Below are 27,184 nucleotides of genomic sequence, written 5' to 3' on the forward strand. Positions count from 1 at the left end.
ACCACAGCAGTAGCAGAGCCCAGTACTCACATCCGTAGAAAGCCCTGGAAAGGATCTGGTACTTCATGTTATCACAGAGCAGCTTTAGTGGAGCCCTGTGGGGGGAGAAGGGACAGAGGGCCACACACTGCTCAGCTGTGCTGCAGAAGAACCGTCACTATCCACACAGAGATCAAAGTCACTGTCAGGGTGGAGAGAGACTGCTGCGGCTCCCACTCACACGGCCCCCAGGCTTCCCTGGGGAAGTCACCCCTGCAGTGTGCCTCTGTGGCTTGGATTCAGGTGGATGATCACCCAGCATATGACCCTGGCTGAGAAGTGGTCATGTAACCCAACCCAGGCCAAAGAGAATCAGCCTTGGGATTTTTGCTGCATCTACCTAGAAACACACACTGTCTTCTAGGTAGTTTCTAAGCCAGAGGGATACATAGCAGTGGTTGCTGGAAGTCTTCTTGGCCACCACCAGGAGGGCCAGCCCAAGAACAGACCACCTTAAAGGCTCACTCACGCCTATCTGAAGACAACAAGAACAGACCACCTTAAAGGCTCACTCACCCCCATCTGAAGACAAGAACAGACCACCTTAAAGGCTCACTCACCCCCATCTGAAGACAACAAGAACAGACCACCTTAAAGGCTCATACACCCCCATCTGAAGACAAGAACAGACCACTTTAAAGGCTCACCCATCCCCATCTGAAGACCCCGAGAACAGACCACCTTAAAGACTCACTTACCCCCATCTGAAGACCCTGAGAACAGACCATCTTAAAGGTTCACTCACCCCCATCTGAAGACAAGAACAGACCACCTTAAAGGCTCACTTACCCCCATCTAAAGACAACAAGAACGCCCCCCCCCCCCCTCCGAGCTGTTCCCATTCTGAGCATCTGGGGCCAGCCAGGTCCAAGGCTGCTGTGTCCTGGACCCTCTCAATCATGGTAGTACATTTTCTTTCTTTTCTATTTTCTTTTCTTGATTTTTTTTTTTTTGAGACAGGGTTTCATGATATAACCCAGGCTGGCTTGGAACCCACAATCCTCCTGCCTCAGCCTCCTGGGTGCTGGGATCACACAACTACTCCAACACACACACTTCTGTTTTCCTCTTGAACCAGTTTGAAGTGATCTGCTGTAAAGTGGCCCATGGATTTGGCCCGTGGACTGCACAGGAGGCAGGGCTCAGAGCCACTGCTCTCTGCATGGAGCTCCTGAGGGTGTTGGAGTGAAAAGAGAAGAACACAATCTAGCATGGCTGGGGAGACAGGGGCCGAGGAGGGCTGTGTGCTCATACAGCGGACAGAATGGAAGAATCTTTATGCATCTATCCTGAAGCTATCCCAGGGATAGCAGACAGACACAGGAAGCCTGCTGGCAAGGGAGCATGGCTGAAGTCCTGGGTATTTACATGGAGGGAGTCCCTCTTCCTGCCCTCAGGATGTGAGACTTGGTCTTGCTCAAGGTGCATACAGTGAGCAGTTCCTCAGGGGGGTTCACACTCTGCAAGGAAGCGAGCTTCCCATGATACAGATATGTAAGTCAGATGTTCTGAGAGCAGGCACTGGGAAAAGTAGCATTGCTCAATGGTCCATGGTGACTACTTACTAGTTCCTTCTAACTACTAAGTTACTGTTTCGTGGAGGAGCACACAGAACAATGACCATCCTTAAATAATTTTTCTGGCTCCTAGTGTATGCTTGGCCTGTATTTCTTGGCCTCCCTGTGAGTGGGGCCACTGAGTTGAAACAGAAATACCATTGCCTCTGACACTGTGACTAGTGACATCCAAGTCAATGTCCATTAGAAAGCAGAGCCATGGCAGACTCATAGCATTTGGGACATGTCAGCATTTACTGAAAGCCACTGATGTTTTAGGGCTCTTTGTTACTGCAGCAGAACCTTACCCTGGCTGACACATGGGAGGGAATTCCAGTGGCTACAACTACACATGGCTACGATTTAAACCTTGGGGATCCACAGGCCACGTTCACACCTCCCAAAATTTAGGCCAAGGCAAGAGATAGAGAGCCACAGGCCTTAGGTCAGTGCTTCAAGTGCCTCCATGTACAGCCTGAGCCCCACATACCTCTCATGGTTGCAGCCATTGGATGAGCTGCCATCAGCCGAGCCGCTTTGTGAACAGGAAGAGCAGGAGGACTTCCGAGGACTGGGTTGCCATAGGGATGGAAGATTGTTCACAGAGACATCCATCAGGTCCTGGATCACTGTGGTGGGTAGTGAGTGGAAAGGGGGCCCGGCAATAACCTTGGTTAAACCAACACAGATTACAAAAACTTGACCCCAAAGCAAGCAGCTCCCTCAAAGCTGGCTCAGGGGCAGAGAAGACAGGAGTGTGACTGTCCCAAATGTGCCCAACCACAATCTGATGGAGTCCCCCAGCCCGCCTGATCCAGTGAAAAGCACCACCAAGCTTCAGAGACTCCGGCTGCAGAGCAGAGTGGAGAGCAGCAGAAGGCGGAAGTAGAGAGGAGGCAACCAGAGCCCGGAATCCTGCAGACAACCCCACCTCGCCATGCCCTCATTCAGTTCTGCTCACAGGGAGGTGGCATGAGGGGAGGGGAGCCTACTGGGTGCTCCTGAGTTCCTCTGCCTCTAAAGGAGCGGAGTCCCCAGGGCCTGGGTGGGGGTAGCGCTGTTCACACTCCTGAACTAGAAGTCACCTTCACCAGGTGACTCAGGTGGGTGGGGGTCCTTAAAAAGTCATATGCCCATCTAGTACCCCCGATATCCTGGAGACAAAATCCTCAAATGCACCCAACTTGTGGTTATAGGTTCTTTCCTTCCACGATGTAGATTCTGGGGGTTCAGGCACGGTGTCCTTTACTTGCTGAGTTGTCTTGTTGGCCCAAGGCCTGTTTTTCTCTTGTTGTTTTACAGTCAAGGACATAAAACCATGCCCAGCTCTTGGGCTGTACAGAAGGGGCTGGATGTGGCCCCTGGGCACGGGTTGGGGAGCCCTGCTCTAGGACACGAGATGCGACTCATCCTCTTACCTGCTATGGCCCCTTAGGACAGCCGCTCTCACCTAGGCTCTTTCCCCAAGCCCAGAGAGGGGGAAGGACTAAGCCTCTTGTGCCCTCTCCTTGTTACCAGAGCTCTGCAGCTGACTGGGCCATGCTTACCCACACAACAGAGAAGCATGCTGGCTACAGAGTGAGGCTCTCGCACCCACCAATGGTGTATGGCTCCCCTCTCTCCTCACAGGTTCACCACTGAGCTGGCCAGAAAACACCCAGGTTCTCAGGCTACTCAGAGAGGCACAGGGCAGCAATCGTGCCTCCAGCACTCACGCCATGCAGTCAGCACCCGCGAGTCACAGAACCTAACGGCTCCCTTCTGCGGGGTGGGGACCAAGAGGCACAAGACTGCTTGTTTGTTTCCGTTTTCCATTTTCCTTGGGAACAGACTCAAATGATGACATGGCTGAAGTGGCACCCAGCCCGGGAGAAGGGGACCTGGAACCAAACATTACTGGGGAGCTGCTCCTTCACACTCAGTGTGGGGATGGTGAGGTACCCTCTGGTTTGTCCCCACTGGATCCCCCTGGCCACCACCAGAACGGACTGGCCAGCAGCAAGCATCATCCAGGCAGGACCAACGGACACGGGTCGAGGGACGCCCAAAAGATCAAGGGTAACTTGAGACAGAAAACAAAAAGAATCAGTGAGGAGGGAGAGCTGGTGGGTAGGACAGAGACCAAGAGAGAAACCAGCTCCCCTGGGCTCTAACCCTCCCCTGCTCTGCCCCACATATATTGTGCGGATTAGAGAAGAAAACACAGGACATTTATAAACTGCCCACTCAGTGCCAGGCACTAGATCAGGTTTGCCATTTATCCTTGGTGACCCGTGTTTCAGAAATAACAGACATTCCGAACAGTGGCAATAACAGCGGTAACGGGGAGAGCTAGGGCCTGTTTCTCTTTGAGACGTGCACTGCCCGGCAGCCCCGGCCAGCCTCACACTCACATTCCTCCTGCTTCAGACTCCTGAGTGTTGGATTACAGTGTGCTCCATCACACCTGGCTCAATCCAGGCTTGTGTGTGTGCATGCGCACATGTGCATGCACATGTGTGTTTGAACAGGTGCACACGTATGTGTGAATATCAGTGCATGTTTGTGCAATGCTTGTGGAGGCCAGAGGTCAGTCTCAAGGGTTGTTCTCCAATACCATGCACTTATTTTGGCTTTTGAGACAGTCTCTCACTGGCCTGGAACTTGGCAAGTAGAATAAGCTGGCTGGCTAGCAAGACCCAGGGAACCGCCTGACTCTGACTCCCTAGCACTGGGTAGCAAGTGCCTGCCATTATACCATGCCCGCTTCACATGTGTGTGGATGCACGCGTGCGGGCACTTAAGTGCTGCATGCACAAGTATGCTTGTGTGCAGAGGTCAGAGCAAGATCGGGGGGTATCTCTATTCCTTGTCACTTTATTCCACTGAAGGTCTCTTACAACTTGAAGGCTTGCCATTTTGGCTGTGCTGATTACCCAGGGAATGTATGGTGTTTGCCTAGCTCCATCCTCCAAAGCTGGGGTTATGGGCATGTGTAGTCAAGCTTGGCTTTTTATTAGATATTTGAACTCAGATCATTGTGCTTGCATTGGCTCCTTGTAACTCGCAGTGAGATACTGGTAAGAGGGTCACACAGCGGCTAGCGTGCATCTGTTCAGTGTGTGCCGAATGCCTGCAGCAGACAGCCCATTTCACAGACAAGGAAAAAGAAGGCTGGGGAGGGGATGAGAAGAAACCTGACCACGTCACGCCAGGCTTCCAGAGCCCACGGCACCGTCACTATTAGTGTCACCTCCTGCCCAGTGGGTGCTGTTGGTTCTCATTTTGGGGGAGGTGGGAGGCACTGGACCACTTATGGCTTTGAGCTCCCTTTGCTGGCCCCAGCCCGCTACTTGTAACTTTTGGAGTAGATCTCAGAAGGAGCCGGTGAGTGCAGGGCCGAGGGCTGCTTACCAAATTCGGACTGCATGCCAGGGTAGATGATGCAGAACACGTAATCTGTGGCTTCGTCATCCTCTTTATCTGATGATGTGGACTCCGAGGACCCCTGTGGGCTCCGCTTGCGCAGCTTAGGAAATACCTTTCCCTGCAGGAACACATTCCAGGGCAGACTTCAGAGCCATCTGTCCCCACGCCCAGCAACACTGCGGGTCTCATAGTGGGGTCCAGTGATACCCCATGGCTGGCATCGCCTCTGCCTTCTCAAGGACCCCACACCTCACCTTTCCTCGCTGTGACCAAAGTGGTGGGTCCAGCTGCCCATGCGGAAGCAATCCATTCTCCAGGCAGGAGAGGAACTGTAACAGGTGCCCACCCTTGGGGAAGCGGAAGGGCGGCCTCTGGATTCCATCCTGGCTCACCAGCACGACAGTCCCACCACTGTCCACTGCCACCACCACCACCAGACAAGAGAGAACGGCAGGTGTCACTGCGAAGCATGGTGCAGTACCAACACATGCATCCACCCCCAAGACCAACCAGGTCAGGGGAGCCACTCTGAGGCTCTGGGTTGTAGGTGACTGCTAAGAGCATGTATTTGACACCTAATGCATACCAACACTGTATATTAAAAGTTCTGTCTTACGGTAACCCCCAGAATATCCCTGAAAGGCTTAGCTATGATCACCTATTTCACAAGGGACAAAACAAAGGCTCAGGGGCCGGGCGGTGGTGGCGCACGCCTTTAATCCCAGCACTTGGGAGGCAGAGGCAGGCGGATCTCTGTGAGTTCGAGACCAGCCTGGTCTACAGAGCTAGTTCCAGGACAGGCTCCAAAACCACAGAGAAACCCTGTCTCGAAAAACCAAAAAAAAAAAAAAAAAAAAAAAAAACAAAAAAAAAAAAAAAAAAAAAAACAAAGGCTCAGGGGGCTGGAGAGATGGCTCAGTGGTTAAGAGCATTGCCTGCTCTTCCAAAGGTCCTGAGTTCAATTCCCGGCAACCACATGGTGGCTCACAACCATCTGTAATGAGGTCTGGTGCCCTCTTCTGGCCTGCAGACATACACGCAGACAGAATATTGTATACATAATAAATAAATATTTAAAAAAAAAAAAAAAAAAAAAAAAAAAAAACAAAGGCTCAGACAGGTTTTGTACCATCCCCAAGGTCACACAGCTGGTAAGTTGCAAAGCCTGGACAGTATCCAAGTCTGCCTTCGTAAAGGGGATTAAACCATTGAGTTCCATACCTAGATGAGACACAGTGAACCCTGTTTGTTCTAAATGTACCTTCTTCCGGTTTTAATGGAATGTTCAGGTTACTGATCTCAGGTCTGTATACCACTGATCTTGGACTTAGAAATATATGGGTTTAAGTCCTGTCTCCAGAGTCAACAGTCTGTGTCACTCTGTATGTGACTGCACAAGGCCACCCTGTCACTAAGTGGTTACAATGACTCTGAGCAGCACACTCAGGAAGGTAAAGCCATTTGCTTGAGGAGACACACAGGTTTCCTGTGATGCTAAATAAAGGAACAGGGTGAGGTGGTGAGGAGGGACAGGGACCCACGGTGGACGCCTAGCCACCCACTGTCCCTACCTTCTTTGCTATGGCAGTGAGGTGAGGTGGTGAGGAGGGCCAGGGACCCACGATGAATGCCTAGCCACCCACTGTCTCTGCGGTCCCTACCTTGCTGGTGACAGTGAAGGTAAACGATCTCCTCTAAGCGGATGGTCACAGCGTAGTCCCAGTAGACGCTGGAAAGGGAAAGTGGGGGAGACTGCAGGAGACCAGAAGACCAATGCAGGGGCACCTCTGCCTTCACCAAGACCCACTTGTTCCAGTATCTGTGTCCCCAGACTATCCAGCCATCCCCCCTTCTTTTGGTCTCAGTACCTCAACTTTCTGAAGAATCCCTCCTCCCTAGCTACATGGTTACCTGAGCAGAACTTTGCCAAATCTCTACCCTGGGACTCTGGGATGACCCAGGCTGGCCAATCAGCACTGAGCGGTCACAGTGATTGATGCATGATTGGCACCATTACTCAAGCACATCAGTGGGCGGGAACGATCCTTCCTATTTATGCCTAGACAGCCCAGGAGAGCTCCTTGCTGCCCAGGGATGTTCAGACCATGCATGGAAGGTCAGGAAAGCAAAGACAGGATGAGTCCAGGCATGGCCATTCAGCTCCCTGGGTCCAGCCTTCAGTCTCCTGCTCTTGGACTCCTGGATCATTGGACAAATGCTCCAATTAGCTTGGACTTGACATTTTTGCACCTGGAAGTTAGGTAGCTATACTAGCCCAGAACCTTCCCTCCAGGCCACCATGTGACCACAGGCAGAAGTTAGAATGGCCACTCCCAGCTCTGACCTTACCTGGGTAGGTAGTATGACTTGAGGGTTAATCTAAGCCTCAGTTTCCCGGACTATAAACTGGAGAATCCAATAAGATCCCTACTGTAGTGTTTCTTTGGGGATTCAACAGAGCCTTCATTTGAAGGACTCAACCCAGAGCCCCCCATACAGTCAGCTCAGAGCACAATGCCTTGGGCAGGGTCACTCTGAGTACTGACTAAGCATGTGCTTCTAGCTTAGAACCACCATTATTCTAAAATGATTTTCCCCATCAGAACACCTTGGAGGGGACACCTGGGAATGTGGGCTCTGTGGAAGCCTAGGAACGCAACCACTCAGAAACTCCGGACCAGGGAGCAGAGCTCAGCGCTCCCCGGTAGCGAAGCCACTCCCAGATTGACCATGGTCCTACCAAGCTGCCATGTAAGCACATGGGCATGATCAAGGCCCATCCTGGGGAAAGAGGAGGCCCCGTTACAGAGTCCTCTAGCCCAGGCTCCCCTAGACAGCCGGGTAGACTCTCTCCCCTGTGTGACCGTCTCCCTTCTCTCCTGTCACCATGCATGGCAATCTGAGTCTTTTCCTTTCAACCCCTGCTTCTGCCCTCAGCTTCCCGCCCCCAGGTCCTTCCCCGAGACATTTCTTTTTCAGAGATCCTTTCATGGCACCCGCTCGGGAGGACCCAGACTAACACAGGTACCAAGCCAGTGGCTGCATCCCACTTCTGACACCTCCACCCTTCTGCCTCTCAGCTGGAGTCAGAGCAGAATCTCATTACAGGCCTTCCTACCCTGGGCCACCAGCTGGCCATGCCAACGGCCAGGGAGCAGACATCCTTGATGGTGGTCAGCAACCACAGTGCCCTTTGGATTTATCGGTCCCCCTGCACGTGTATGCACACCCTGCAGTGCAGATGAGGAAACTGAGGCTGGGGGTTGTGGAGGTGATTGCTCAAGGCCACTTGGCTGGGGGCACTTCCTGATTCAGTCTGACAGTCTGACAGCTTGGCTAAGGTGTCATTTGCAGTCTCTATATTTGCTATTCTTACAGTTTGATAGGTCGGGGAAGCATATTTACGAATTCTTTAAATTGCCTTTAAAAATTAATTAATCAATTAATTAATGTGTGTGTGGGGAGTGCACGTCATGTCGAATGAGTGGAGGTTAGAGGTCACTTCTCTCCTTCTACCAGATGGGTCCCAGGGATAGAGCTCAGGTTGTCAGGCTTGGTGGAAGGCACCTTTGCTCCCTGAGCCATCTCACCGGCCCTGGAGAGCAGATGTATGGATGTGATGGCCGACCATGCCTACCCCACCCCCAACCCCACCCAGGCTCTGCCACTCTGTCTCCGGGTGCTCCCAAGGCTGGTGTTCTTTCTGAGGCCACAGCAGCAAGGAGGCTAGTAGGTGACCATGCCAACCAGGAAGAATGGCAGGCAGGGCCATCCTCCACTGAGAAGAGAGCATCCTTGTGCTTAGGGGAGTGAAGGGGACTCATCTGAAGTTCTCTTACCTCTTTTCATAGTCCAGGTCCCCCACAGACCCATTCATCAGCTGGTTGGGTGTCCACTTCAAGGTCATGACATCAGCCGTCTGGTGCAGGGACAGGTACCCTGGCACGGCTTCCATGTCATCCCTCTGCAGAGAGGAGAGGAGAACTCAGGCCAGGCCATGTTGCTGGACACAGAAGCAGAACCCAAGAGCTGAGCTGTTGGTTGCCACCACTTGGCACCTTCCCGGTGCCGTGCTGAGCAAAGCCACCCACAGCCGAGCATCCAGGGTGAGCTTGGCAGAGTCCAGCTGTGAAAGCTGCTCGCCCCAGCACATGCCCCCACGTCTCCCTCTTGAGACTGTCTCCACCCCAAGGTTCCTCTGGACCCAGTAAAGGAGGCTGTGGCTCCAACATCGCCCCCTTTACAAAGGCCTGGATCTAGGCCAGTCTTCAGGGGTAAAGAGAGGGCAGGTAACCTACACCGCACCCCATAGGTGTCACCCAGAAAACCTTCCTCCTAACACTCTTCTGTGCTTCCACCCCACAGCCCAATCTTCCATCTACCCAGAATCTACCCATGGGCTCTCTCACCCACTTCCCATCACTCCAAGTTAGAGGGTGGGCAAGAAAATGCTCCCATCGCTCTTCTGGGAAGGAGCCCTCCACTTCTGAGTCACAGTCTTATCTTTCGCCGATTTGGGACACATCTGATTTCCTGTGGCATCTCACAGCTGTGAAGTGGCTGTCGTTGCGTGATCACACGCAGGCTCAGTCTCATCTCTGTCAATCACTCCTCCGTTGAGCTTGGCAGGGCTGTTATTTTGCAGGGAAGACATATGAGTCCGTTTTAAGCATCTCCTGGCAGAGGAGCCTGTGAGTCAGCTTTGAGAGACGATGCCGTTGTGACGTGGCCTTGAGAACAGGGTGACAGTCCATTTTTCATCTCCCCAGGTCACCCAGCCCCAGATCTCCTTGGAAAGCAGGGATGGCGTGGTCCATGGGCCTTCAGACCCTCATTGGAGATGAAAGCACTCACTCTGTGCTTATCAGAACTTCTGGGTGAGAGGTCACCAAAGTTTTTGTATTGAGAGACTGACAGGAAATGCTTAAGGCTTTGGGAGCCATATATAGATCATGACAACCACTTGTCTCTGCCACCAGAGCCTGGCATGGTCGTGTTTCAATATCTGGATGACTCGTATTCTTTCTCTCTCTCCATTTCCCTCCTCTTTTCTCTTCTCCCTCTCTGATGTGGATGGTACCTTGGGCCCACTAAGCCCTCTGCCTTTGAGCAGCACCCAGTCCTTAGCAACAGAAGCTTCTTGTTGGTCACTTGAAATCCAGCTGCATCTTAAACTCATGACTTCCTAGTCTGAGAAACTTGGACCTTGCACCCAGTGTGATGCAGATATGACAGGCCACACGGTGGAATGACCTGCCCAGGGTCACCCAGCGGTTGAGGCTGTGGGGCCTCTTCCTGCTTTCTTCCAGCTGGGCCCAAACACCACACTGATTGTAACCCAGGGACCCTGAGGACAGCGAGGGACACTGCCTCAGGGCAGGGGCTGCTCATGCTTCATGCTCTGCCCTTGTGCCCAGGCAGCTGTTGGAGCACAGAAGGCAACCAATTCACTGAAGCAAATCAGTGTGAGAGCAAATCATAATGCTGCCCCTTATGTGGGTTTCAACGTTGCCATCTCTACGTTAGTGCAGCATGAGGCCCTTCACAGTGAGCACTGGCCAGATGTCAGTGACAGAAAGGTCCACCTTCTCAGCGCCACACCTCTGCCACGCCGTTCGCTGAGCGACAGCAAGAGCGCACAGCCAGGCAGATGGCCTGGTGGACAGGGATGTACAGACAGACTAAGTGGACAAGCCGGTAGGTGGGTAGAAAGATTAGCAATTGGTGGCGGGAGGTGTAGAGAACGGAAGAGCTGCTGGCAGGGCAGCTAGCTAGAAATATGGCCATTTGTACCTATATAGAGATGTGCGGATGCCTAGATTATGCATGTATATGTGTATGTATAAGTAAGTAGACGAAGATATGGATGGGTACTCAGCCAGATGGATACAGGGGAGTGAATGGAGGACGATTGCTTACTGGCAGATGGATTGACAAAGGGATGAATGAACAAGTGGGAGGCTGGATACAGAGATGATGACTGGGTAGATGGATGGACAAGCAAATATATGGATACATTATGTAGGTAGGAGGGTACTGGCAAATGGAGGAATAGAAATTTTTGAGTGAGTGGATGGATGGATAGGTGAATGGATGGAAGGTTGGATGCATGATGGATGGATGGATGGATGGCTGGATGGATGGATAGATAGATAGATAGATAGATAGATAGATAGATAGATGGAGAGATGGATGGATGGATGGATGGATGGAGAGATGGATGGATGGATGGATGGATGGATGGAAGGATGGATGGATGGACAGATGGATGGATGGATGGATGGATGGATGGATGGATAGGCGGATGGATGGATGGGTGAATAGATGGGTAGAGGTAGGTGATAGATAGGTGGTTGGATGGATGGATGGGTGTTGGATGGATGGATGGATGGATGGATGGATGGATGGATGGATGGTTGGATGGATAGACAGGTGGTTGGATGGATGGATGGATGGGTGGTTGGATGGATGGATGGGTGAATAGATGGATAGAGGTAGGTGATAGATAGGTGGTTGGATGGATGGATGGGTGTTGGATGGATGGATGGATGGATGGGTGGGTGTATGGATGGGTGAATAGATGGATAGAGGTAGGTGATAGATAGGTGGTTGGATGGATGGATGGGTGTTGGATGGATGGATGGATGGGTGGGTGGATGGATGGATGGAGACACTGCTGGGTAGATGAAGCCAACACACAGATGGAGGTTGGATGGGTGGGTGATTATATAGGTAGATGAACAGATGCTTAGATGGAGTTTTTGGTAAATTTATGAATGAACAGATGGGCAGGTAGGTGGGTAGATAAATCAATATGTAGGCAAATGGATGAATAAATGGATAGGCAGCCTAAAGCTTGAGGGACCTTCCCTCTCCCATAGCCTGTAGTCAAGCCCTCAGAGCATGATCTAGGCCCACCCAACTCACTGGCTGAACCAAGACGTTGTTCTTGCCATAGAGCAGGGTGGTCCTAGAGTTCTGATGCAGGGATTCTACGTAGTCCCGGGCAGAGACGGATGGTCGGTCGTCCATGCTGCCGCTCGAATGCCTCTTCTGGATCTGGTGTCATGAAAGGACAGAGATGCACCTGTGAGTGGCCCTCAGGCCTCCCACCCCGTTCCCTGCCCCAAGGCCAAGTGCAGGCCCTGTCCAAGGCCCTCCCACTGCCCACTCATCTCACACAGAGTGCCGGCCGCTTGGTGGGCGAGTCCTGTCTCAGATGTGAACTGTGGATCCGGTGTCTCTGGACCAGCTCATCAGCTGAGGGGTCAGTCCAGAAGTGGTCAGCGGTCTTCATCTTGGTATACTCCAGGGCACAGGGCCCCACTGCGGAGAACACAGGGCTGGGAAACTGGAGTCCCCAAAAGTGTGCCCACCCAACTGCCTCAGATCGTTCCCTTTCTTTCCAGGCAGTTAGGATGCCCCAGAGTCCACTAGAGCAAGAGACAGGTCCCTGAACCCCTAGAGCAAAGGACCAGATGCAGCCCAGAGCCTACTTACCTAACAAAGAGGCAAGGATGGGGCCGTCCACAGGGTCCATCAAGAGAGCCTCCTTCTCTTTTTTTTTTTTTTAAAAAAAAAAAAAAAAAAAAAAAAAGCCTCCTTCTCATAGTATTTACTAGTGGGAGGGAAGGACATGCGGGTCTGCATGGAGACCAGCAGAGGGCGCACGTGGGTGGACTAGGTTCCACACCCCAGGAGCCCAGCTCAGAACCTCAGCTGCAGGGGGACAATAGCTGTATCTCATAGGCTAAGCAAAACAATTGACGAAAGGCGCCTGGCCTGGTGTTCATGGGCCCCGAGGACTTTAGGAGAGCAAAGGAGTCAGAAGTGAGGCTCTCGGGATGCTGTTCTTCTGTTTCCAAGGCAAAACAGTGAGGTCTAGCATGCTGTACTGTAGATTCAAAGGCTGTGCTAACAGGCTGTCCTACCCTGGTCGTCAAAATAAATGTCAACATCAAGCCCCAGGTCCCTGAAATTTGACCCTGATAAATGCATGATGTCATCAATACAATGTCCGTGCTGAAGGGGTTCACCTGTTTGTGAGCAGTAACAGGAATGAAAACTCATCTAAATGGAACTATTAATAAGGACACAAAAGTTAGAAGGGCTCTGGGAGGCTGCATGGTTAAGTTCTCACTTTGAGAGTACGCGGGTCTGATTGACGGCACCCACATGGTAGCTGATGTGTGGCTGTAGTTACCAGGATGGGTGCCGAACAAGAAGTCTCACGCCATAAAACCTTTTCAGCCGATTAATCTGAGTCAGGAGAGGAAGCGTCTAGAGTCATTGTGTATTTTTGACATACTGTGGCCCACTAAATTCATTTCTATAGATTTGCTGTAAACCACCATGTGCTTTTAAGCAGAAGAGACCACCGAGGCACAGAGAGGTAGGGTAGCTGTCAGCTACCAAGTGGAGGAAACCGCAAAAGGATGGGATCCAAGATCCCTCCGTCTTGCCCGAAATGTGAAGCCCCTGTTTCCACACTGCTGTTCAATACCTGAATCCTCTCCAGGTTTCAAACTGCAGTAGTTCAGGGTCAAACCTCCAGGAAGCTTTTTTTTTTTTTTTTTTTTTCGAGACAGGGTTTCTCCATAGCTTTGGTTCCTGTCCTGGAACTAGCTCTTCTGGACCAGGCTGGCCTCAAACTCACACAGATCCGCCTGCCTCTGCCTCCTGAGTGCTGGGATTAAAGGCGTGCGCCACCACCGCCCAGCAGCTTTTATTTAAGCTTTTCAAACTTGAGAAAATCTTATTTATTCTCAAGGGTGCAGTTCCCAGAATGGTCCACCAGGCGGCCACAGAGCATGCCTCTTACCTGCTGTTTTCCACCAGATAGTGAACTATTTTGTCCAGGACCCTCTCAAACAGGGCAGTGCGGATCCACAGGTGCTTGATGGCCAGCGGGGACAAGTTGGGCAGTTTCGGCAGCTTCCGCACATTCTCCTGCAGGCCCTGGATCTGGTTTCTCCTTTGAGACCATCAGGAGGAGAGAACACAATCAGGAAAGAGGGAATCCATAGAATAAGTGCCCTCCTCACTCCTGATGCATAGATGGGAAGGTGGGGGTGAGGGTGGGGGTGAGGGTAGGGGTGCAGATGGGGTGGGGATGAGGGTGGGTGAGGGTGGGGGTGATGGTGGGGTGGGGGTGATGGTTGGAGGGTGGGGTTAAAGGGTGGGGGTAAAGGTTGGGAGTAGGGATGATGGTGGGGTGAGGGTAGAGGGTGGGGGTGAGGGTAGGGGTGGGGTGTGGATGGGGTGAGGGTGATAGTACAGGTGTGGGTGAGGGTAGGGGTGGGAGTTTAGGTAGGGTGGGGGTAGAGGGTGGGGGTGACAGTGGGGTGTGGGTGATGGTTGGAGGGTGAGGTTAAAGGGTGGGGGTAAAGGTTGGGAGTAGGGATGATGGTGGGGTGAGGGTAGAGGGTGGGGGTGATGGTGTGAGTGGGGGAGAGTGAAAGCATCAGGCAGAGAGCAGCCAAGAATGAGCAGAACACTGCAAGCTCTGCCAGCAGGGAAGCCAGATGCCAGCCCCTGTCCTTTCTCCTCTTCTGCTGTCTCTCCTTCCCTCTCTTTCCACTCCCCTCCCCCTTCTAGAAAAGAATGGCCAAGGAGGCTTAGATCCTAGGTTCTTTTAAAGACACCCTGCTGTCCTTGGGAAGGTAACTGTGTACTATGGCCATGAGGGTCCCATGGCCTCACCCACTACCATCCCACGGCTCCATGGTCCAGCAGGACACAGCCCCATTCAGTTTCCCACATGCCCACCTCTCCCACAGAGCCCTTTTGCTGCAGGTCTCCAAGATAGGCTAAGCCAGCAGATCTGGCTCTGAGTTCAAGAAGAGACCTGGCCTCAGTGGACAAGGTGGAGAGTGACCAAGGATGGCATTTATGCCAACCTCCGGTTTCCACCCAGACACACACACACACATGCCCACGTGTGAACATGTACACGGGTATACACATCACACACACAGAAATAAAATGGGGGCATGGTTTCCAGTTGGCACTTAATCTCTCAACAGCCATCTTGTGCGATGAGCCGGGAGCTAAACACTGCCTGGAAGCTGGGGACACAGATGTGGCAGCCTGGAGGCTGGGGACACAGACGTGGCAGCCTGGAGGCTGGGGACACAGACGTGGCAGCCTGGAGGCTGGGGACACAGACGTGGCAGCCTGGAGGCTCGGGACACAGACGTGGCAGCCTGGAGGCTGGGGACACAGACGTGGCAGCCTGGAGGCTGGGGACACAGACGTGGCAGCCTGGAGGCTCGGGACACAGACGTGGCAGCCTGGAGGCTGGGGACACAGACGTGGCAGCCTGGAGGCTGGGGACACAGACGTGGCAGCCTGGAGGCTGGGGACACAGACGTGGCAGCCTGGAGGCTGGGGACACAGATGTGGCAGCCTGGAGGCTGGGGACACAGACGTGGCAGCCTATTCTTGCATTCTCAGACTCAAGTTCATGGTTGGGGAAAGAACAATGCAAGTGTAACTACAGACAGGAAGACAGGGAGTGAAATAACAGGGGGATGGGACAGAGATGATGGAAGTGGGCGGGATTTAGAGAGCTGGGGGAGCGGAGTGACAAGTTGGCGGAGCATGTGCCAAGGCTCTGGGGCAGGAGCAACTGGTGGGCCTGAGGAGCAGACAGGAAGAGAGAGAGAGACAGATAGACAGGAGGCATGGGCCCTCACCAAGCTAAGGAGCAATGCACACTGATGCCCCCCCATGCCACACTCACGCGCTCTCGATGAGCTGCTCTAGTTCCTGCACCTTGCGGCTCAGCTCCTCGGCCGGAGGGAAGCCTTTGCCCACCTTCATGAAGAGCGCGGCAATCTTGTTGCTTCGCAGGAAGCCAGCAGCCCTCCGCCGCAGCCCGTGCAGCACACAGGCCTCCACTGCCGCTGTGGGGACACGGTGATCAGTAGCTCGGTCCACACTCCTTAGCACCAAGAACAACTTAACACCATGAGAAAATACATCCATGCCCACTCGTCAGGTGCACCAAAGGAATCAAGAGAGGTTGGGGTCAAGGTTGGCCACGGCTGCTCACCTCTGTCAACCAGCAGCCTGCTGTGGACTAATGACTTCCCCCTTTCTGCCTTTGTCCCCCCCTTAAAAGGGGGTGCAGGGTGAGCAGTGATCTATCAGGATGCTGTTAGGATACAGGACAAAGTGCACAGGACATTCTTAGAGCCCACACAGAGAGCTCTTTCTGAGTCCAGGCGTCCTTGCTGACAAGAAGACAGATATTGACGAGCCTCACCTGAGTTAAAGAAACCATTGCCATCTTTGACATCACAGCCACCATCCCACCATCATGTCCATCAGCTGTGGCCACTGCCATTACCTTCTTCACCCTCACCATCATCACCTGTTATCACCATTGTCTCCGTTATCATCAGTATCATCGTTATCATCACCATCCACACTATCGTCACCACTATCACTAACCTCACCATTGTCACCACCACCATCTTCACCATCGTCATCATCATCATCATCACCATTGCCTTGTCTAGATTTTATGTCAACTTTACACAAGCTGTAGTCATCGGCAAAGAGGGAACTTCAACTGAGAAAACGTCTCCATAAGATCAGGCTGAACACAAGCCTGTAGGGAATTTTCTTAATCACTGATGAATGTGGGAGGCCCAGGCCACTGTGGGTGGGGCCACCCCTGGGCTGGTGGTCCTGGGTTCTATAAGAAAGCAGGCTGAGCAAGCCAGCAGCAGCTCCCCTCCATGGCCTCTTCATCAGCTCCTGCCTTCAGGCTCCTGTCCTGTTTGAGTTCCTGTCCTGACTTCCATCAGTGAGGGAAGTGTAAGTGAAACTTCCAAAGCTGCTTTTGGCTATGGTGTTTTATCACAGCAACTATACCCTGAGACAACAATTATCATCACCTTCATCGCCATTATCACCACCATCACCATCATCATCACCACCATCACCACCATCACCGTCACCACCACCACCATCACCATCATGACCACCATCACCATCATGACCACCATCACCATCACCACCGTCACCATCATCATCACCATCACCATCATCACCACCATTACCATCATCACCACCATCACCATCATCACCACTATCACCACAATCATCATCATCACCACACAACCACCATCATTGCCTGGGAATCCTCTTTCTATTTTCCACCGGTATGCATTAGGTGCATACTCAGTGCTCACTGACAAGTGAATATACAGTAAGATCTCCCCCTTGCTGGGTAGTAAACAACTGTTAGAACTGATCTTGCCCTGTACCTGCCACAAAACCGTGCAGCGAGAGCTCTGGTGAGCACACCCTGAAACGGTGAGCCAACTGGCGTTTGGCAAAGCACACACATACGGAGAGACACTAGGGACTTGGCTATTTTTTTTTGTCACTGGGTTCCTTCATTTCGTGTTGAAGGTACTTCATTTTGAGGAATGCCTGATGGCGCGCTATCTGCACATGCAGATGGGCATTCTGGGCAGGGCTCCTGGGGGCTTACATAAAATGGGGCTTTTAGCTGACCTGTACAGTCCTCTAGGATTGGTCAATCGGCCCCCGGGGTTTGGATGTGTCTGTTTAGGTCTTTCTGACAATGCTCCCCAAACAACAGAGAATGAGAAAACTTTACACTGCATTCAATGTCTTTCAGTTTCTCCCACTCCCAAAGAGCATCAGTCTGATATTCTTCTTATTATTTTTAAGCCAAGGTCTCAGTATGTGGGTATAGCTAGCCTAGAACTCTTTATGTAGATCAGGCTGGCCTTAATCTCACAATGATCCACTGCTTCTGTCCCTGTCTCCTGAATGCTGGGATTGGGTGCAAGGGGCTGGGGATGGAGCTCTTTACAATTCTGCTTTGAGACAGAGTGACTGTTTAAATGAGAATGTCCTCACAGGCTCATATGTTTGGATATCTGGTCCCCAGTTGGTGGAACAATTTGAGAAGGATTGGGAGGTGTGGGTTTGTTGGAGAAGGTGTGTGATTTAGGGCAAGTTTTGAGGTTTCAAAAGCCCATGCCATTCCCAGTCAGCCCCTCCCCCCTCTGTCTCATATTTATGGATCAGAGAGTGTAATCTCTCAGGTACTGCTCCAGAGCCACGCCTGCCCACTGCCACACTCCCCACCAGGATGGCTATGGACTCGCCCTCTGAACTCCATGGCATTTTGTTACCAAAGAAAAATCCCTAAGACACAGGGTCTCACGAAGATGCCTGGACTGGACTGGAATTTTTGGACCAACTCACCACAGCCTTCTGAGTGCTGAGATGACAGGCCTGTACCACCAGGTCTGGCTGGCTATGACATTCTTTAACTGCATTTTATTCCCCTGCAGCTTAACTGACAGCTGTGTCTGCAAGTTTTAATATGTCATTTTATCCTCAGATAGAAACATCCAGAAAAAAGTAAAAGCTGTCATAAGCATATAAAATGCAAAAATACATTTTATATAAATAAAATATTACAGTCTACACATATACAAGTGTGCTCATATATGTTTAAATCGACACACTCTACTTTGCTCGTGACATCCTTGCTGGCCAGCCAGTTGGTCCAAAATGAAGACATTTGGGCTCAGCAAGAGACCTTGTCCCAAAAGCAATTGGGTGGAGAGCAACTAAGGAAGGTACCCCATATCAATCTCTGGCTCACACACATGAACACATGTGTACACATGCATATACCACACACACTCAAAATAAAGAAAGATAAATGAATAGGAGAACTTGCCCAAGGTCACTCTTTGGGTTGGTGTTTGTCAACTGGATACAGGCTAGAGTCCTCTGGGAAGAAAAAGCTCTACTAAAAGAATGCCCCCATCAGACTGGTCTACAGGGAAGCCCATAGGGCATTTCCTTGATTAGTTATAGGTGTTGGAGGGTCCAACTTACTATGAACGAGCTGGTGGTCACCAGTTCTATAAGAAAGCAGATTGAGCAAGTCATGGGGAGCAAGCCAGTGAGTAGCACCCCTCCATGGCTTCTGCTTTGGTTTCTGTGCCCAGGTTCCTACCCTGATGTTGTGGGACAATCTCAGTCAACAGAATGGCGTGCCAACATGGGGCTGACCAAATCTACTTAAAAGCCTGAGAGAGCTTGGGAAGTTACTCTAGATAAAAAAGAATAGAGTTAAACACGGCTTCTTAATAGCAGCATTTTCTCAGGTGGGCTCTGCTTGCGAGAGGAAAGTACTCTCATTTAAGAGAGGCTTCCTGACTCAGCTTTAGCTGTAAAACCTTGCAGGTCTTTTAAAGAGGTCCTGCCAAGAAACACATAAATGGTATTGATGCTTTTTGGTGGTGGCAGGGACCTTGAAATACCATAGAGTTGTGGCAATAGACATGGCTCCAGCCAGTACCTCCACCATGAGGCTGAAATCTCAGAAAGCTAAGGAATGGACTGGATTCAGCTGTCACAGTCATGGCTTTACTCTTAGTCATATTTCTTAGCAAATTAAAGACTCACATGGTCAAAAAAAAAAAAAAACCCCAGAAATACACAGTAAAGAGAGATTCAAAGATGAAGAAAACCTCTAAGTGGTTTACAGTGTGTTAAAAATATATGCAGGCTTGGGAAAGAAAAGAGAAAGGTTAAAGTTCTTAAAATAAAAAAGAAAGAAAAGGAGTAGTTGGGTGTGGTGGCACACGCCTTTAATCCCAGCACTTGGGAGGCAGAGGCAGGAGGTTCTCTGTGAGTTCAAGGTCAACATGGTCTATGGAGCGAGTTCCAGGACAGCCAAAGATACACAGAGAAACCCTGTCTCAAAAAGCCAAAAAATTAAAGAGAAAAACTAAAAGAAATTGAGGTTAAAATAAAGCCACATAAAGATGGAAAACACACAGAGAATCTGCATACTGTATGTTATTATGTTCTGTTTGAATTGTTTGAATGCTGAGGAAGGAGCAACAGTTGCTAAAAGATATTTGTTTATAAATGCTGCTGAATTAATACAAGATAGGTATTTTGAAAATACCTTGACTTCAAAATTGAAGTCAAAAGGTATGTTAATTTGGAGAAGAGGTTTTGCTTTTGTTTCCACAGGAAATGGGAGGCTGTGGATTCATTCTGAGTTAAGAAAAATCAGGTTGGATCAAGGAATACCACCTAAGAAATCTCCAGTAGGAATAGATGACACAGATGTCTGAGTTCTGCATTCAGAACAGATTCAAGACTGCTGCCTGAGATGATCAAGCCTCACAGGATACTCCAGTCATGACTTGATCATAATTCTAAATTTTCTTTAGGTCCGCATAAGATTATCAATGCCCCCAACTAGCAGAAAGTAGCCTGGAAAACTATGCCCACATTCCCAAAAAAATGGACTCTGGATATTTTCCCTTATTTGGAATGTTGGTTACAAGTTGTTATGAATAATAGTCAGGAGAAAAGTTAAACAAAGGATATTAGATTCAGAGTTCTTGTTTTTTTTTTATTTTTTTTTAAAGAGGGGGAAGTGCTGTAGGACAATGTTTTGTACCCTGTCAATTGTATTTAATAGAATGCTGATTGGCCAGTAGCCAGGCAGGAAGTATAGGCAGGATGATGAGAACAGGAGAATTCTGGGAAGAGGAAAGCTCTTTCTGCAGTCACGACCCAGCCACAGAGCAATCAAGATGTGACTGCCACACTGAAAAGGGTACCAAGCCACGTGGCTAACAGAGACAAGAATAATTTTTGATTTAATTAATACAGTTTCTATGTGGTTCAGTTCTGGGCGGCAATCCCCTGCAACCCCCTGATGTTCCTCTGTGATGGACTGTGACCTAGAGCTGTAAGGAGAAACACACCCTCCCACAAGCTACTGTTGATTCTGGTGTTTATCATAGCATTTTAATGCAAACCAGGTCATGCACTCAACAGGAAGAGGCAGAGGTGGGATTTGAACTCAGTCTGCCTGCTACAAAGTGGTGAGGTTCTGCTTCACACACAATCAGTCCCAGTGGTGGTTCCCCAGTCATGTGGATGGACCTGGGCAGGCTGGCTACATATCCTTGCTCGGGTATCTTCTTCACAAAGCCATGATCATAGGAAGGGACCCCACTGTGCACTTCCAATGAGACATTCCACTTACTAAAGTTCCAAGGAGAAAAGACAAGAGGTTCCCCTTCAAAACGGCCACCCCATCATGAGCTGGAGGTGACCTCAGGCACAGGGAACCTGGCTCCTCCTGAGCGGCGATGGCCTACAGTGGGGTCTGAGTCGCACTTCAGACCTTCCAGGCTCAGTCTGCTAAATGTGGGTCTCGAGATACCTCAGTGGCTGCTAACTCCCCACACCCACCTATCTATTACATGGTCTTCTTTAGCCCAGGCTGGCCTGGAGCCAATATATAGTTGAGAATGACCTTAAACTTCTGGTTCTTCTTCTCCCACCACTGGAGTGTGGGGGTACAGGCGTGTGGCACCATGCATGCTATGTCTTGCTGGGGATGGAATCCAGGGCTTTGTGCATCTGAGCCAAGCACTCTGCTGGCTGAGCTGTGCTTCAGCCCTCAACCCTCCTTTAAGACAGTTCCCATTCGCTCCATCCTCTACCCAGAGGGAGATGACTGAGACCATCCCTTGTGCCTCAAGTGGATGAGTCAGTGTGGGGCAAGCCCTGCTGGGCCCTCCATGGGACACAGGAGGCGTCCTCAACCCTTCTCCCACGACTCTGCGTTTCCAAATTCACTTCCTCCCGCAGAGTGTCTTTGGGATCCCAAAATAGCTTAAGAGTCACAAAGCTCAACATAAGGCAAGAGCTGGCTCCTAGGTGCATCTCCCCCGCTGCAGCCCATCCGGAAGCCGCTCCCCACTGCCTCCGCTTCTGAGGCCGCTTCTGAGGCCACCACTCACCACAGAAGGAGATGATGTGACTGCTGTCCTCGTGGACAAACTTTCGGGTAACGGCCTCCTCCATGATCTGCTTCACCTGTAGGATGCACAGGGGTGGGAGAGACTGATCAAATGGGCTGCTGTGCCCCAGGGCCCATGCTGTACCCCCAGAGTGTCCACAAGTTGCACGGAGGCTTGTCACCTTTCTCAGATGTCACACAAAGTGCCTTACCCTACACACAGTTCCAGAACTGCTCCTGTGTGATCCTTCCAAGGACTCGGTGCCATTCCTGCTCTGATTCCTATGGTGTCCTACCTGCATCTCCTCTCCAGGATACAAGTCCCCCTGCCTTGCCCTTTGCCTTATCCGCACTATATATTAGGTGCTCTACAAAGATCCCTTGGATGCAGTGATAAATGAGTTGGAAGATAAAGGAATTATGGGGGCACCATGGCGACAGTCAATTGTGGGATTTTGGAAGCATCGGGATCCAACAGGTTTGTGGGTGAGCTTTGGGAAATAGAGGCTCACAAGAGTCCACCTGCCAGGGAGAGAGAAAGGGAATAGATGAAGATGGACCACCAGCTGGGGTCCCTGTTACAGGCTAGGGCCTGTCCTCATGACATTCGGTCCCTGTCATACACTGCTGAGTGACTCCAGGATACACAGGTTTCTTTGCGAAAGGACAGCTGGCCTCAGAAAAGTAGTGACCTCTGGGGCTTGAATGTCCTCTGGCTTTACCCAAACTTGCATCCCATTATGCCTGGAGGCATTATGAAATTCAAGCAAAGCCTTTCTCCTGGGCCTCAGTTTCCCCACCTTGAGTCTGAGGTCAAAAGGTGATTCAAAGGCCTGTCCCAGAAATCCGTCACAGGACCTGTAATACAGGACAAAGGAAGCCAAGTCCTGGACCCTGCCCTCTTCCTCCAGCGAGTCCATATTTGTTTTCCTGCAGGTCACCACACACCTGTCTGAGGTGCCCGCAGCCCCTGTAGCCCCTGTCTCTTCCTGCGGCTTGCTTCCTGGAGGTGCACACAGGATGACAGAGCCCTCGGTCACATGTCACTAAGTGCTCAGAGGCAGCAGGGCAGCCACAGCCCGTCCACCTGCGTCAGCACCAGTGAATGACTGGCTCTGAGAACAGCAGCCAGGCTTCACAGGACCTATTCTCAGCCTGAACCCCTCCGCAAGCCCACGGCATCACCCTGCTTTACAGATGTGAGCCCAGGGCTGCACACATGCCAGGCAAGCACTGTACCATTGAGCCACGCCTTCAGGCATCTTTCATTGGCACCGTCAAAGGAAACTGGAAGTCAAGAGCAGAGGGGCAACAGGAAAATCCACAAACATGCAGAAATGAAAGGGCTCATCTGCCAGTCAAAGAAGGCCCAGGAGACTTGAGATAAAAGTGAACAAATACAATATGCTGAGGTCTACTAGATGCAAGACCTACTAGGTGCAAGACATACTAGATGCGAGGCCTACTAGGTGCAAGAGAACAGTACTGAGGGTGGAGGACCTAAATGACAGCTTACCTTCACTTCTTAGGAATCAGCAAACAGGAAGAAATAAACCCAAGGCAACAGAAGAAAGGACATAATAAAGACTGAAGCAGAGAGAAAATGATGTATTGGGCCAGGGAGATAGCTGAGTAGGTAAAGCCTGACCATCCGAGTTTCCATCCCCATGGTGGAAGGAGAGAATGAACTTTCACAAGTTGCCCTCTGACCTCTGCAGCACGCCCTCACACATAAATCATCTAAGTAAATAGATAAGAAATGAAAGCCAACAGAGGGCTAGATTTGGAAGCTGGCCAGTAGCTTGCTGACCCCACATGAGTGTGGCTCTACCAGGCTGATGTCCTCTGAGTCCTGGTCCAGGCTTTCACCCAGCTGGGCTAACCTGGGATAGCTGAGGGACTCTGACATCGCCATAGTGTGGTGCTCCAGGCTCCAGTCCTCAGCAGTGACCGCGGTGTCTCAGGCAGGTGTGGTTCTGCTGCCAGTATCCTCCTGTTTTCCGGAGGCGGCCATCTGCTTGTCCCTACCCCGCCCCCGGGGCTGCTCTTACTCAGCAGCTCTGCTCCTGCCTGTGCGCAGAGACACCAGGTCCCATCTGCTCCGTGTCCCCAAAGGAAGCCATGAGCCTCCTCAGGACATGTGGCAGGTCTCCAGGCTCGGGTGAGGGGAGGGAGCAGGCAAAGAACCAACCCTGATAAGTTCTGCTCCACTCGGCTTCCTAGAATGTCTCATTTCCCTACTCTCCCCACACACCAATATTTCTCTTGCACTCCCCAAAAATTGTTGCGACAGACCAGCTCCCCAACTGGCTTTGTGCCGGGTTGTGTGCCCTTCTCTCTCCACCCACAGGCTATTTTTGTTTGTTTGTTTGTTGTTTGTTTCTGGTTTCTCTTAGCTTTGGATCCCGGGACTCAGTCTGTGGAGCAGGTTGGCCTTGAACTCAACAGAGATCTGCCTGCACCTACCCACCGAATGCTGGGATTAAAGGTGTGTGCCACCACTGCCCAGCGCCAACTGGCTATTTTAAAACACTTTCTCCTACTTAGTCCGAGTATGACCATATTTGAAAAGAAAATCTTTAAAATTAGGCCATTGGGGTTGCCCCCAGTCTAGTATAAGCAGTGTCCTCATATGAACAGGGACAGAGGGACACAGGACAGACGGTCCAGAGGGAAGATGGCCCGGAGACAAGAGAGAAGATGGCATCTAGAGGCCAAGAGAGCACAACACAGCACAAAGGTCTCTGTCCTTCCTTCACAGCCTCCAGAACTTCAGGACAGCACATTCCTGCTCTGTGTAAATCAATCTGCCTGTGGTATTTTGTCACAGTATCCCAAGCAAACGAAAGCAACACCCTCACAGGATCAGGACCTGTGTCCTCATCTCTGTGTGATGATCAAGGTCATGACTCAGCACTTTGCTCATTCCCTCATACACACACACACACACACACACACACACACACCTCCCCAGCACACATCAGAGACTGCAGTGCAACCATTCTAGCAAGGTTCAGTTTCCTTTATGGGTGGGGAAACTGAGGCATGGAATTTTTTTTTCTTTTTCAGATAACTCACCCAAGATCCGAGAAGTCCAACCCGGGTCCTTGTCTTACAAAATGACCACATTTTGGTTTTAAGAAAGAGGGAGGCTTTACTGAACATGTACCACACCTCGCTGCCTGTGGGCAACACCCTCCTCAATGCTCACGCGCACATCACTGGCTCTACTCTATGTAGAGAGTCAAGGTGTGTGGCTCAGGCACAGATCATGTACTTAACATGTGTGGGACTCCATCCCTAGCACTGTGACAGGGCAAGACAGTGCAGAGCTTCCTCCATGTTTGAATCTTGCTGAGGTCATTTTAGGTTTAACTAGAATTTGGTCTTTTTGGTGGGAAGCCCCTGGAAAATTACCCAGCTCTATCCTAGAACCTGAGACCGCGATGCCCCAGCTAGCTTATCTTAGCTTCTGTTAAACAACTTGTTTGTGCAAAACTCCCCCTGAAGCTGAAGGGCAAGATACCAGGATGTGGTTTTTGCTTTAAAGACCCTTACTCTAAACACTTGGCACTGCACTTGGGTCCCGAATACTTGAGTTGACAGGAATCAAGATTGTCGGTTAGCTATAAACAGAGTGAGTGGTCATCTCTGGCGGGCTCCCCTAACAGCAGCATGTGAGCACTGTGTCTGTGGGGTTCACAGAGCCGAGGCACCTTCCCAAGAGTCATACAGACTGGGAACAGCACAGGAATTCGAACTCAGTTCTTTTGGAAGAACAGGCCTGCCCCTCTGCTGAACACCTAAGGAGCTGGGAACTCGGTGGAAAGGGACTCTCACCTGGGTGTCTGTGGCAAGGAGAAAGGTGGAATCGGCTCTCAGGCCAAGGCTGGGAGTCTCTCCCACACAGAGACCAAAAGAGACACTGAGCTGGGGGTCAGGAGGGAGAGGTACCCCAAGAAGATCCTGCCAGCAAAACCCTGCGGGGATACTTTGGGAGGCCTCAGGGGCCAACATGTGACCAATAGGGTGTCTGGAGTCTGGATGCAGTCCCCCACAGCAGAACTTGTTCCTCTCGAAACCTGCTTAACCTGTTAAGAATCAGTGCACGTGTGTTGGGGCAGGGGTGTTAGAGAGATGGATGGCTCAGTGGTTAGGACTACTGGCTTCTCTTCTAGAGGACCTGGGTTCAGTTCCCAGCATACAACAGTGGCTCACAATTGTCTATAATTTAGTTCCAGAGGCTCTCCAGCCTCCATAGGAACCAGGAATTTACATGTGCACAGATAAAAATGCTGACAAAACATCCATATATACTCACTAAATTTAAAAAAAAAAACAGACAAGCATGGTGACACACACCTATAATCCAGCACTCAGGAGGCAGAAGCAGGCAGATCTCTGTGAATTCGAGGCCAGCCTGGTCTACAGAGTGAGTTCTAGGACAGCCAGGGCTATTTAGAGAGATCCCATCCCCCCAAAACAAACAAACAAACAAACACAACAACAAAAAACAAAGTGTCTAAAAGGCCTCCCTGACCTGACACAGTCCTGAAATTCAGGCACCCAGGAGAAGGGGCAGGAAGAAAAGGTGTTCTAGACAAGTCTGGGCTAAGGAGCAGAAACCCTGTCTCAAAACAGACAAGCTGGCCAGGAAGTAGAGCTGTCCGACTGGGTCTCGCTTTCTGGGAAACAGATCTGAGGCTTCAAGCAAGCAGAAACCTACCAGGATTGTGAAGATGCAAGGGCATGAGCTCTCCATAGGGGGCGCTCATGGGCCTTCCGCGGAAGGCCAAGGAGTTTTCACTCAGGGCTGCCCAGGACACAGCTGGCCCCGGGGTGGTAGCTGCCCTGCCCCTCCACGTAGGCCTCTGCAACACCTGCCTCCATTCAGAGAGCAGCCCTGCCTCCCTCCCTCCCTCCTTCCACCTGTAAATATTTAAACAGCATAGGAGAATGGATCTCCAGAGGAAGTCAGGACAGGCTGGGAAACCAGGCAGGTCTTCCAGGCTGGAGGGATGTTCCTGGGTCTATGGTTGTCCCGTTTGCTGCCCACCACGTGTCCCCATCCTCCCACAGCCCACCTGGAGTTCTGCCAGGTTCCCAATCAACTTCCACATTCCTGTCTCCTGCCCAGTGTTCCTAGTCACATTGATGCCTTTGACTTGGATAGGACTAGGCTAAAAATTCCAGAATCTCCAGGCAAAATGCTTCTTCCCCTAGGACCCTGCACAGAGCTGCACCAAAACAACAGAGCCCTTCTAAGGGACAGAGATGGAGCACGAAGGAGTCCTTGGGAGCCACTAGACCCAGGTCAAACCCTGTCATTCATAGAGTGATC

The 27,184-nt window shown here is 51.1% G+C and overlaps 1 protein-coding gene across 1 annotated transcript in view; it reads right to left on the bottom strand.

Moving 5' to 3' along the window:
• LOC130871660 (small G protein signaling modulator 1-like) overlaps positions 1-27,184 on the bottom strand; it is an 89,297-nt gene that overhangs the window by 34,168 nt on the left and 27,945 nt on the right. Inside the window, exons 5-18 of the mRNA XM_057765206.1 lie at positions 21,845-21,920; positions 15,748-15,910; positions 13,825-13,977; positions 12,603-12,621; positions 12,504-12,552; positions 12,184-12,329; positions 11,931-12,062; positions 8,843-8,967; positions 6,665-6,732; positions 5,258-5,421; positions 4,989-5,121; positions 3,493-3,657; positions 2,086-2,224; positions 31-95 (exon numbers count right to left, since the gene is read on the bottom strand). Of these exons, the coding sequence (XP_057621189.1) occupies positions 31-95; positions 2,086-2,224; positions 3,493-3,657; positions 4,989-5,121; positions 5,258-5,421; positions 6,665-6,732; positions 8,843-8,967; positions 11,931-12,062; positions 12,184-12,329; positions 12,504-12,552; positions 12,603-12,621; positions 13,825-13,977; positions 15,748-15,910; positions 21,845-21,920 (1,597 nt within the window). The remainder of the gene's footprint in view (positions 1-30; positions 96-2,085; positions 2,225-3,492; positions 3,658-4,988; positions 5,122-5,257; positions 5,422-6,664; positions 6,733-8,842; positions 8,968-11,930; positions 12,063-12,183; positions 12,330-12,503; positions 12,553-12,602; positions 12,622-13,824; positions 13,978-15,747; positions 15,911-21,844; positions 21,921-27,184) is intronic.

This window comes from Chionomys nivalis, chromosome 3 (assembly GCF_950005125.1).
Source record: "Chionomys nivalis chromosome 3, mChiNiv1.1, whole genome shotgun sequence".
Classification (NCBI taxonomy): Eukaryota; Metazoa; Chordata; class Mammalia; order Rodentia; family Cricetidae; genus Chionomys; species Chionomys nivalis.